Below are 13,129 nucleotides of genomic sequence, written 5' to 3' on the forward strand. Positions count from 1 at the left end.
TATCTCCATGTGTTTTCGAGACATGAGTTTTATAATGAACCAAATAACACGAACACTTAATTATCTATTCCCCAAATGACCCTGAAATAATCTCTGGGAAATCAAAAGTTGAATAACTTGATATTTAACCATGTCAAAGAAAGTGAAAAGAAAACCTGGATCTGTGCCCTGATCCAGAATTTAACAAGTTTTTCCCTGAATCAAACCACAGCCGTCTCCCACGATTCATGGAAACCACTTCTGTTGTTTCTGTGAAATCTTGCTCTGACATAACCACCTGTGGACGTGATATAAAATACTATTTCTCACATGTATTACTTCATTTATTTAGATATTTCTACCTTTATTTATGAGCTGAGCTGACACAGGAGGACAATGTTTTCACTTTGTTATTTAGCAGGATTCAGCAAAACCTCCTGGACAGGATCCAAATTAATGAGCAGATCAGAGAAGAATCAGTTTCACTCTCTGTGCAGTGTTTCCCACAGAATTCAATCTAAGGCTGGAGCTGGGACGCACATGTACGTGCACGTCGCTCTCTAACACTCAGTGATTGGAGGTGACGCAGGTCCACAGACTCTCAGGTAAACCTCAGCGACTCCCAACGACCCTGGAGTTAAACACCTGAGGTAGAACTGAAGCGCCCTCTCAGATCCTGACCTGAAAAAACAGTCTAATATTATATATATAATTTAACATAATGTGAATTTCTCTTGTGCTAAATGTGCCAGAGGTGTGACCCTGACAAATTCATTTCTACATCCTCAGCATGTAGACTGACAAAACTGTGGATGAGCTAAGGTTGTCTCTTAAAGTCACATGAAAGCCTGAACAAATTGTGTCAAACACACACCAACACGTCTCAAAACCACACAGCCCTCTCAGTCAATTGATGCAGTGTTGTGAATGGGTATATAGCGTGAGCTCGGCTGCACTAACGACAGTCCTCAGACACGCTGCTGCACAGACGCTTCAGCATGAACACCGTCTTCATCGGTCAAATCATCGGCATCGTCCCCATCTCGGCCATCCTGCTCTTCCTCCTGGCCAAGCTGGTTTCTCGCCACCGTCTCAGCCACATGGAGGACGGTCACGGCCACGCCGTGCTGATCACCGGCTGCGACAGCGGCTTCGGACACCATTTGGCTCGATGCTTGAACCACAAAGGGTTTGTGGTCTTCGCTGGGTGCTTGTATCCAGAGGGGATCGGGGCCCAGAGTCTGATCAGGCAGACGTCCAGCAGACTGAAAATCCTCAAGCTGGACGTCACCAAGGATGAAGACGTGCAGCAGGCGAAGAAGCTGGTCCAGGAGAACCTGCCGGAGAAGGGTGAGAGCTCACACAGATCACTCAAAGTAAAGAAAACACACAGTAATGATCTGTGCACATGTTTTCAGATATATTTGTTGTTGTTTTTTTATCTTAACATTTTGAACTACAATGTCTAAATTTAGATTTTCATCATGTCTTTGTTTTTCTTCTGTCACTGGTGGAAATAAGAATCTGTGAATGTGTAGAGACGAGTTGCATTCATGACTTAAAATAAAATATTATTCTTATCATCTGAAATTGTATTTGTCTGTTTGAAATGAGCTTCTGTACATTTAAGTGCTTTTATTTCTCATTGTGACATGAGAAAGGAAAATGCACCATGAGACACTTTAAATCATTTCAGTTTCATTCTGAGTCATAACCTCTGACCTCTACGTTCCAGGTCTGTGGGCCGTCGTGAACAACGCTGGGATCAGCGACTGGGCCGAGATCGAGTGGAGCACGTTTGAAGATTTCCGCAACATGGTCGACATCAACCTATTTGGCTGCATCAGGACCTCCATCGCATTCCTGCCTCTGGTTCGTGCTGCTAAAGGTAAGATGTCGGACTCCGCGGTCGCGTGTTCATCGTAGAGGTGATGTGAACCTCGGTGTTCTCTGTTCACAGGTCGAATGGTTTACGTGTCGAGCATCTTCTCCTTCTTCAACTGCCTGAACATGGGAGCGTACAGCGTGTCCAAGAGGGGCCTGGAGGCCTTCGCAGATTGCTTGAGAGTGGAAATGGCCAGTTTTGGTGTGAAGGTGCGGTAATCCTGTGAAACCACACACACACACACACACACACACACACACACACACACACACACACACACACACACACACACACACTGTGGAGCACGAGGTGTCATAGGGAGATAAAGTGATTTTGGGGAAACTGAGTTTGAGAGTTTTTGTTTTGACGTCATATGTTCACATTTCTTTCTTCTTAAGAACGAGAGAATTAATTTGACTCAATTAGTTCAACAATCCTTTTTAATTACAAGCTGCCAATGTTATGATTTAATTTGACCTAGTAATTAAAATGTTCTACTTTTTATATCATAGTTTTGAGATGATAAGACAATTGGCTGTTGGGCATTTTAATACCGAACTAATAATTGCTAACTTTAAGGTACATATTTAACTTATTTGTCTTATTATTTCATCATTTTTAAGTCAAATTATTTATTTCATTTAAGTTTTGTAGTTACACACGAGCGTGACGTTGTTATATTATCATAATAATCGTTATAGTATCTTAATTTAAGAGAAGAATGCAGCCTCTAATTTCTCATTCTTCCACGTTCAGGTCAGCATCATCCAGCCGGGTAATTTCGGCCAAGCCACAAACATCGTGAGGATGAAGTCAGGTCTGGATATCTGGGAGAAACTCGACGACGAGCGAAAGCAGACCTTCAACCGACAGTACATCGAGCTGGCCAGCGAGTACTTCATCTCGACGTGCAAGGCGGGATTCAAGGACACGGCGCTGGTCATCAACGCCATGATGCACGCCGTCATGTCCCGGCAGCCGAAGTACAGATACCTGCTGGTTTCAGTGCTGGACCAGGTTTTCTTCCGGCTGCACCCGTTTCTGCCCACGGCCTTCACAGACGCAGTGTTTTCTCTCAGCTCCATGTACGTGAAAAGAAAAGAAATGCTTTATGCCAAGTAGGAAAAACACTCGTCGGTACAGTGAGAGATACTCTGTGTTTGTTGACAATGTTCTGTTGTGTTTATTTTGTATTATTTGAGCATTATGAATGTTATTATATTTTTATTATTGGTCTTGCGTGCTTCCTAGTTTTCCCTACATTTCCTAAATAAGAAAAACATACGTGTGAACATATTGATCTAAACATATATATGATTATATCTTATCCCGACCGAGCAGATACACCATCATGTTTGTGTGTGTGTGTTGTACAGAATATATTCAGAGCATCGTTACCACTGAGTTGAAATGAGCTGTTTGTTCATTTGTGTCTAACTCTTCATATAAATCAATAAAAACTGCTCCGATGACACAATTGTTGTGAGTCACGTACGTTTGTTCGCTAAAAAAACCACAACTAGAGTCAGTCACTTGGTACAAACAAACCTCCAGCAGCAGTTTTCTTAACTTTAACCACGCTGAATCACATTTCAGCAGGCGGTCAGCTGCAACATGACACTTCAACACTAGATGTCACTAAATTCTACACACTGAACCTTTAACTTTGCGTTCATCGGCCGGTCACTGACTGTGTGTGTCTGCTGAGCTGAGGCAAACATTTAATAATGTATAAAGACAATGACGTAAGAAATCACAAGTTCAGTTTCTTATGAGTGAGAAGCAGAATTTCCCAGAAATAAAAAAAACTGTTCAAAACACCAGAAGCATCTGAAGGATAATAATCTCAAATTTAACCAACTTTACAAAGATACTGATGTCACTTATTTCCATTATCTATATAATATCACCGTGACCTTTGACCTGTACAAGTTAACGAGTTCCTCATTCACATTTTCTCTCCATTGACTTATCGATGGACCAACTTGTCTTTACAGCTCTACTGACTCAGAATCAGTCTTAATGACTATTCACTGTTCATACATCACATGTGGCCACTTTAGCACTGCAGGATGAACAGATCTGAGAGCGAGAGAAGAAAAACAGCTTCTTCACTTTATAAATGTGATTTCTAGGATTCTTTATTGTGAATATAATTTTCAGGTATCTGTAGTTTCTAAATATAATTTCCAGGCATGTGTAGTTTGTATGATTTCCAGGAGTCTGGGCTGAAACGACGACTTCACAATACAAAGCTCTCACGGTCTTTCATCCTCAGATGTGGATGAAACCTTCTCTTCATAACAGTGAATTTAAAAAGCTGTGTAACATCATTGGATATTTTCCATTTTTTGTGCAGACGGCGTAAAATAAAACTTTGGTGGAGTTTAGTGCTCAGGACAGAAGTCTGTAGTATCTTTAACATGTGTCTTTGTTTGTTCAACTGAGTTGAATGAGTCATGGTTTTTAAAGTTTGTATTAGCCACTGTCAGATTTTTACACGCGTCGGTTTGAGCAACAGTGTGAACGAGGCCTGTGTGGTGTTAATACAACAGTTCACTGTAAACCTAGAAAGTCCTCAACTTGTATTACTTGTAAAAAAAAAAATTCCGTTCGCATGCATGACTTTTTGACAATTCTTGTTCTGACCTGAACAAACGGGAGCTTTATAAAATCATTTATTCTGTTTGATCACACAGGAAACCCCATTCTGATTCACCACACTGAGTCAGGCAGCAGGCAGCTGACACACACTTGGGTTCAGACACAAAGCGCCACTCTGCCTCCATGAAGTTTGCACATGTGCATGTTGTGTTTCTGCTGCTTCACTTCAGAACCTGACAACGAACCTCAACAGTTCCCAGCAGGCATCACTGGTGTGGACCAAGGTGTGTTGATGAGGGCAGAGGGTGGTGATGTGTGTGTGTGTGTGTGTCCGAGTAACAACATGGACACTGAGGTGAGTCCTCTGATCAACCAGAGTTCAAGAGATCAACACGACAACAGTCACAAACTGCTGCTAAACGTCTCAGAGCACAGTTAGCTGTTAGCACAGTTAGCTGTTAGCCGAGAGCAGAATCAGCTGATGGCCAAGTTCAGAACTAGCTGTTAGCTTTTAGCCGAGAAAGCAGAATTAGATGGTTTAGATGGAATGTATTAGCTGTTAGCTCACAATGGCGCAATTAGCTGTTAGCTCAGAGGGCAACAATGGCTGTTAGCTTAGAAAATAGTTTGATGTTATCAAAAAGCACAATTAGCCTTTAGCCCACAGAGAATATTTAGCCGTTAGCTCACAGAGAACATTTAGCCGTTAGCTCACAGAGAACATTTAGCCATTAGCTCAAAAGAGAACATTTAGCCATTAGCTCAAAAGAGAACATTTAGCCGTTAGCCCACAGAGAACATTTAGCCGTTAGCTCACAGAGAACATTTAGCCATTAGCTCAAAAGAGAACATTTAGCCGTTAGCCCACAGAGAACATTTAGCCGTTAGCTCACAGTGAACATTTAGCCTTTAGCTCACAGAGAACATTTAGCCTTTAGCTCACAGAGAACATTTAGCTGTTAGCTCAAAAGAGAACATTTAGCCTTTAGCTCACAGAGAACATTTAGCCTTTAGCTCACAGAGAACATTTAGCCGTTAGCTCAAAAGAGAACATTTAGCCGTTAGCTCAAAAGAGAACATTTAGCCTTTAGCTCACAGTGAACATTAAGCCATTAGCCCACAGAGAACATTTAGCCGTTAGCTCACAGTGAACATTTAGCCATTAGCTCAAAAGAGAACATTTAGCCGTTAGCTCAAAAGAGAACATTTAGCCTTTAGCCCACAGAGAACATTTAGCCGTTAGCTCAAAAGAGAACATTTAGCCTTTAGCCCACAGAGAACATTTAGCCGTTAGCTCACAGAGAACATTTAGCTGTTAGCTCACAGAGAACATTTAGCCGTTAGCTCACAGTGAACATTTAGCCGTTAGCTCACAGTGAACATTTAGCTGTTAGCTCACAGTGAACATTTAGCCGTTAGCTCACAGAGAACATTTAGCCGTTAGCTCACAGTGAACATTTAGCCGTTAGCTCATAGTGAACATTTAGCTGTTAGCTCACAGTGAACATTTAGCCGTTAGCTCACAGAGAACATTTAGCCGTTAGCTCATAGTGAACATTTAGCTGTTAGCTCACAGTGAACATTTAGCCGTTAGCTCACAGTGAACATTTAGCTGTTTCAGCTCTGGATAAATGAAGTTATGGTGGTTTTTCACTGACACTGATGAAGAAAACAGTTTATAGGAAACTGACTGACTCATATTTGTTTATCATCTGTTCTCTGTGACGTGTTTAGAGTTTCCCATCAGGATCAGTTACACATGACAAATGGCTCCGGAAGCAGCAAACAGGATTTTCATACATCTCCATATAAATGTACAGTTTAGCCATAAACACATTATTGATCAACTGGAGCAAACACAACAAAATATATAAAGAACTTCTTGTTTAAGATCTAAACATAAATACACAAACAGTTTCATATCTGTGTATATTTGCCGATAGCGATACATACATGACTGTCTCACATTAGCCAACGTTGTTATTGAATTCCACCAGGCTCTAATCACAGTCGACAACAATCTTGTGACCTGCTACCACCACTGGATGTGACAGGTCCCATTAATGTTTGTGAACATGAAACCTGCCTATAGTCTCATTCATTCACTGTTATACTATCACAACATGGTGTAACTATGAAAAGGCCACTCAGATCATATCTGTTGAAGTCATGCATTTGAAGTGGGTTTAAAAACAGAGGGCTTCTCTGCAGCAGTCTGTTCACATGCTGGTCGGTAGTTTTTATTAATTATCATGTAATGTTCGTCTACTTGATGAATGCTTCAGCTAACAGACATCTGAGAAAGAGAAATGTGAGTATTGACGTTAAACCAAGAGTTTTTCACCTGAGGAGCTTTGTGGCTGTGACTCTTGAGAACCACTTATCTTTACTAGGATCTGGTTTTAACTTTTAGAGGAAAATTATCAGAAAAAAAAGCGTCACAATACTAAGAATTTTCTTCGAATTTCGTCACTAGGGGCTAAACTTGTCTGTGAGTAAACCTCCAGGACAGAATAAGGTCTGACCTTACAGATATTTAAAGTGACCCTCATGCAAATATGTGTCAAGTTGTAACACACAGGGCTGCGGTATTAAAAAGTATATTTACTGTCGTGTTGTAAGACCAATGTTGAGTCTAGTAATTGTAATGGATCCTGGAAGAGATAATTCACAGATGACCTTCTTCACTCACCCTCCTCTTCTTTTCAAATGAGATAAACAATCTAAATCTGGTAGATAACGCTGAGAAAGACCCACTGCACCACTTGAGTCATCTGAGACAAATAATCACTTTATTATGAGTCATTCATGTAACAATATAAATCAGTGTCTGTCTGTGCTCCACACTGCAGAGCTGCAGAACCAGTTGTTTAAGTGGCCTCTGGTCCATTTTCTTCTCTGGCATTTCATTAACACGTTTAAATAAACTCTCACAAAGTTGCACAGTTACACAAAATTCAATTCAATTCAATGAAAGGACACAGAAACAAAATGTTGAATATGAATCAAGAAACCAGTGATGTAATATGTGATGTTGCTGCCCCCAGCTGGTAAGATTATGAACTGTTTAAAGTTTCAAATAAAAGTGTGATTTTCACACTGAAAATAGTTTTTCTTGTATTTAACATTATTTTGTGGCATCTGTCCCCCACACAGTCGCCTCACATTTGAATATGTTGACCTGAATAGAGGCTTAATTTTATTATTTAGAATTAATTGACAAGACATTCATATTTAATATTTGTTTTCTTTTGACATTAGGTGTAAATCTAAATCATCCCAGAGAGCCACGGAGGCAGGAAGAGTCCGACCGTCCCCAGCAGACACACGATGATGAACATCCACAGGAAGATCCGGTCTACGACCATGGCTACATACTTCCAGTCCTCCTTCACCTGTAGAGACAAAAGAGATGAGAAGAGGACGAGACGCTAAATGATAATAATGAAGTCTCTTATAAACAAAAAGCAAAGACACTTGCCGAGAAGTCTGCATCCTCTGCTCTCAGATGCTCTGCGATGTAGGTGACCCCCTCCAGGGCTGAAACCACTGCAGGAGACAGAACAGAGCCGGACGGGCTCTGGATCAAACCATGCTCGCCAGGAGGGGTGTCCCAGTCCAAACTGAGTGTGGAGCGTCTCTGTGAGAAGAGTGTGTAACCAAGAGATGGAGGGGAGGGTGGAGAGAGGGAGGACATCCTGGGACCACTGCTGATCTTCACCTCTGACCTCGCCAGGTTTGAGTAACCATGAATATCACAGTAGTGAATTTCATCTCCGCTGTCCAAGGAGTCCAGCTGGTGCGGGCTGGGGAAACCGTTGTCATCCTGGTAACCGTGGAGATCGATGTCCGACTCCTCAGTGATCCAGGTCGACGTGATGTTGGAGGGGCCGGGAGTCCAGACAGGGAGGAGTCTATCAGTTAGGCGGCGTCGCCTGAGGAAACAAAGTGAGTTTGGGAAACAATAACACGACAGTTTCAGGTTTTTAGTGATTAAATGTGTTTATGAGTGAACTTTGAAGAATTGGACAGAGCCAGGGTAGCTGTTCCACTTGTAGCTCCACATTTCTCGAACTGATATGTCACTGGTATCAAAAGTGCATTCCCCTGATTGTTAAACCGCTGCTTTGATTATAGTAAAACCAGCGTAGTACAAAAAATAAACACGTTTTGTTTTTTGAGTAAGAAAATGCTGCTGATGATGATGATGATGATAAAGTCTGAAGGGTACAGTCTGTGTGTTCTGTGTCCAACTCACTTCCTGTTGACTTGTATCTCACCTGACAGGCCTCAGATCGGGATGTGGACGCTTCATGCACAGCCAGCGTGGCACAGAACACAGGAAAAGCCTCCGAACCCATCGAGGCATGGTGTGAGTCGCAGACGACCGGTGGTGCACGTTCAGCACGAACACGGTGATGACGATGGACAGCGTGACGAATATCATGGTGAACAGCAGATACTCCCCGATCAGCGGAATGACCAGCGACGTGGACGGGATGATCTCCGTGATGAGCAGCAGGAAGACGGTGAGCGACAGCAGCACAGAGATGCACAGTGTGATTTTCTCGCCACAGTCTGACGGCAGGTAGAAAACCAGCACGGTCAGGCAGGAGATGAGGAGGCAGGGGATGATGAGGTTGATGGTGTAGAACAACGGGAGGCGGCGAATGACGAAATAGTAGGTGATGTCGGGGTAGATCTCGTGGCAGCAGTCGTATTTCTTGGTGTTATAGGTTCCCACGGCGTTGACAATCGCCCACTCTCCGCTCTCCCAGTAATCCTAGAAATTAGACTTTTGTTAGTGGTGCTAGTGATGCGGCTCCTGTTGGTCACTCCTCCACATTCAGACTAGAATTCATGGTTCACAGACGAGAAATAAGATGAAGGAGGAACCAACAGTCCCACCTTCAGGTCCACGGTGTTCTCAAAGGGCTCCAGGTCGATCTTGGCTCGGTCGTACGTCCAGGAGCCGAACTTCATCTTGCAGCTCTGCTGGTCGAAGGGGAAGAAGGTGACGTCGATGGAGCAGGACGACTTGTAGATGGCCGGCGGAACCCAGAGCACGCGACCCGTGTGAAACAGCTGGGCCTTGGTCATGTGGGTCACGGCGAAGTCTCCGTCCGCACTGGTGAAACAAGCAGAAGGAAGAAAAGTACGGCATGAAAATGAAGTGGAAGTTGGAGAGAAAATTGACAAGAAATTGTAGCATAGCTGAGAGAAGAAAGTCTTCAAGAATGTATTTTTAATTCAGCAGGGCTCCAGAGTTTGCATCTCATTTCAAACTCAAAAGGTGAATCAATAAACCTGCAGCTGTACGCGTTTACAGAGGCGCCGTTAAATAATTGATCACTGGATGTTAACGACACTGTATTCATGATGTAACCTCATTTAGACAAATGCTGAAGGAGGAGAAAGTTTCATCTCCTTCCAGACAAAACTGCAGAATTAATGCTTCCTGAGCCCCGAAGGGAAGAAACTCGACTCCAGACTCAACTGCATGACGCAAGATCTCTGTGCAGCCGCAACAGAATCAGGGTCATTTATTCAACAGGATCATTTGCATGAATCACCAATTGCTATGCAGGAATATGCAGAAATAGCTGTGATGCTGTCAAGCTGTTTGGCTCCATGAGAGTGACCTTCCCTCCTTCTCCGCTCTCCAGCCGATGAGGACGTTGTTGTATGGATCAAGCAGGTAATTGATCACTACAGATTTATTTCCAGCTCCACCTACAGAAATTCAAAGTCAACTCAGGATGTGTCCTGGGCTCTTATGGAATCTGTGTGCTCCTGCACAGACACACGTGAGGAAAAGTAAAGATAGAGTGTTTGATGCGTGTTTACTTGTTGTACAGCACGATGTCAGGCACCCAGATGAGCTCGGAGGGAACTCTGATGGACGTCACGTTGTCGAAGTCAGACGGACTCCACTGCAGTTTATAATCCGTCCATTCCTGTCAGCACACACACACATTTTCTCCTTTAATCCAGCAGGGTTATGTTTCCCCCTCATACATTTGTTTGTCAACCACTAAACGGATTTCCACAAAACTTGGCAGGAGGATTAGATATGATCCAACAAAGAACTCATTCATCCAGGAATCTTTTATCTTTTTAAAGAGATTAGGCCTTTTCTGACATTTTCAGAGATTTCTCAGAGAAACTTTTCTTCTCTTTCACAAACATCCCACAGTTTCACGTCATTCTCTTTCTCACCTGCTTCAGCCACACATTGGTCGTCATCATCTGATTCTTCTCATCCTAAGAACCAAGAAATCACAAAAACAACAGTGTTGTGTGGCCCTCTGCTGTTTTACATAAGAATATAAACACACGTCTAAATCAGTGTATGAAGAAAGTAGAATTAAGAATGAACTCTTGTCATTTTACATTGTGTTAGTGTTAAATGAGGTATTTTAAAATATCTTCTTTTATTATTTTGACATATTAGAGGGTCACACAGGACGTGTGTGTTCCTACCACGTCTATCAGCTGTGCGATAGAGAGGCCAAACTTGACGATGACCACATCGCTGATGTTCCGTGCCGGACGTGTCCACTTGCTGTAGCTTCCAAACAAGCTCCTGAAGAGCTCGTCCTCGGTGTGGACACGAGTCCAGTCTTCAGCCAGAACTGACAAAGAGGGACGGGACAAGAGGAGGAAAAGGTGAGCTTTTTATTTAATTTGAGTTAATTTAAACGGAGCTTTGTGAAGTATTATCAGAGTTACATTTGTTTGCATTCTATGTTGCACAGCTGCAGATAATTAAACTGTGTTGACACCGACATTAAGCAGGTTTTTCTCAGCAGTCGTCACAGAGACATCATTTCCTGCTCGGAGTAAATCTCTTTGATTCCTGGTGTTTGACCTTTTATTTCCGATGTGATTCGATCTCTTTCAGGTTAAATGAACACTGAACACAGGACCAGGCTGCATGAGGTAAAACATCTTCCTTTTCAACACCCCCTCAACTCTCCGTCTGTCTCTGAGCTCACAGCTCTGAACTCTGGCATCACCAGCAAGCAATTTAGGATTTAGGATTAGCCAGAGTGAGAAAACCGGAGCCAAGAGCACGAACAAGTGTGTGTGTGTGTGTGTGTGTGTGTGTGTGTGTGTGTGTGTGTGTGTGTGTGTGATTATATTTGACTGTTTATAACCTGACAAAATAGTGTTTCAGGTAAGACTCTAACAAAGGATGAGAAAGAGATAAAGTGAGATTACACATCAGTTTCAGCAGCACCTAATGAATAAAAAAATGTATGCGTTTACATTAATAATTTATCATTAATACACAGTTTTCCCTAAATTTCCAGCAACATGGTCATGAATCAAAATGCTGTAAAGTCTTTCATCCTCATTATTGAGTTGCAGGTTAACTATTTTATTTTTGACGTCCTTACAATCCAAAAATATTTAAATGATTTTCCTTTAAATCTGTATTAAAGAGACATTATTATATATTACTATTATATCATAAAGCCACTTAGTTCTGTCTGTTAAGTAATTTAAATATTATCAGTCAAATGTTCTATACCTGAGAGTATAAGAAAATAACAGTATCTTATATTGTAGATGGAGAATACAGTAATATTCATATAATAGGAAACTACAAAAATGTTTCAGGTACAAGAGACATTTCTATGTGATATCAAACTACGCATTGAATATTGTAAAAATATAGAGATTAGAAAGAACATCAAAGTTCGGTGGCTGTTTCATATTAAATCGCAGGTTTCTAACGCGAGGAAACACGCAGAGAAAGAAGCCATTTGAACAATCAGTCCCATCACTTATCTGTCACCGCCTCACTCACCGGAGCTGATGAGGATCCAGCAGCAGCAGTGCAGAGATGTCAAATCCATTTAAAACAACAGAGATGTTTTTTATGAATGTTATAAGTCAGATGGAGCTCAGGTGATGTCAGAACTGTTCTGCCTTTGTTCCCAGTCTGCCCCGCTCTTCTTCAAACAGCCTCAACCCCCACGACACTATCTCACCATCTCCTGCCGTCAGGAGCCAATCACGTCACGTGCTTCTGCTGCTTTAACAATAATAATGATGATGATGATGATGATAAGGATGAGGAGGATTATTACGTCTGATCGATAAACACCTCTTCATGTTATTATGAGGTCTGGAGCCAATATTTAAATTTGCAGCGTTTATGTGAAGCTTCATGGCTTCACTTCCTTTCCAGACTGCGGAGACCACACGCTCACACCCACCCACTCCCCCCTAACTCCCCTTTCTTAACTATTTTGTGTGAAGTGGTGTCTGGGGTGTGGATGCATCATTTAAGTCTGACATATTTAAACTGCTGTAATCAGCACATTGAAGCGCTCGACGAGTGGAAACGACACCAGTGACCTGGAGAAAGTTGAATATTAAGTTTGACTTATAACTCACTGCTGTCCTGCCTTCGTCCTTTTAGGGTTATGGTCAGAATTTGTAATGAGGGAGCAAGTTAAAGCCCTAATGCATTTACCCATAACACATATATACCTCTGCCTATGTCACATGAAAATATATACAGTATATAATCTGTAATCAGATAATGCTCCCCCTGTGTTTTGTCCCCAATGCTTGTCAATCTTTTGTCTAGTTCCTCTGAGTATATGGCCTCAAATGTAAATATACTGTATCTAAATTTGCAATTAA

At 42.1% G+C, this 13,129-nt stretch overlaps 2 protein-coding genes across 2 annotated transcripts; one reads left to right on the forward strand and one right to left on the reverse strand.

Moving 5' to 3' along the window:
- The first annotated feature begins 5 nt into the window (after nucleotides 1-5).
- Nucleotides 6-3,341, forward strand: LOC109642886 (D-beta-hydroxybutyrate dehydrogenase, mitochondrial). The gene is made up of 4 exons (XM_020107826.2): nucleotides 6-1,329; nucleotides 1,715-1,867; nucleotides 1,940-2,073; nucleotides 2,621-3,341. Exons 1-4 carry the CDS (start codon nucleotides 978-980, stop codon nucleotides 2,984-2,986), a joined length of 1,005 nt encoding a protein of 334 aa, XP_019963385.1. The 5' UTR covers nucleotides 6-977; the 3' UTR covers nucleotides 2,987-3,341.
- Nucleotides 3,342-6,024: 2,683 nt separating this feature from the next.
- LOC109642887 (neuronal acetylcholine receptor subunit alpha-2-like) lies at nucleotides 6,025-12,960 on the reverse strand. The gene is made up of 8 exons (XM_069521556.1): nucleotides 12,957-12,960; nucleotides 10,952-11,142; nucleotides 10,688-10,732; nucleotides 10,316-10,425; nucleotides 9,377-9,596; nucleotides 8,749-9,251; nucleotides 7,950-8,412; nucleotides 6,025-7,863 (listed from the first exon to the last, which is right to left on the reverse strand). Exons 1-8 carry the CDS (start codon nucleotides 12,958-12,960, stop codon nucleotides 7,738-7,740), a joined length of 1,662 nt encoding a protein of 553 aa, XP_069377657.1. The 3' UTR covers nucleotides 6,025-7,737.
- Between the last annotated feature and the right edge of the window lie 169 nt (nucleotides 12,961-13,129).

Source organism: Paralichthys olivaceus, chromosome 24 (assembly GCF_024713975.1).
Source record: "Paralichthys olivaceus isolate ysfri-2021 chromosome 24, ASM2471397v2, whole genome shotgun sequence".
Taxonomy (NCBI): Eukaryota; Metazoa; Chordata; class Actinopteri; order Pleuronectiformes; family Paralichthyidae; genus Paralichthys; species Paralichthys olivaceus.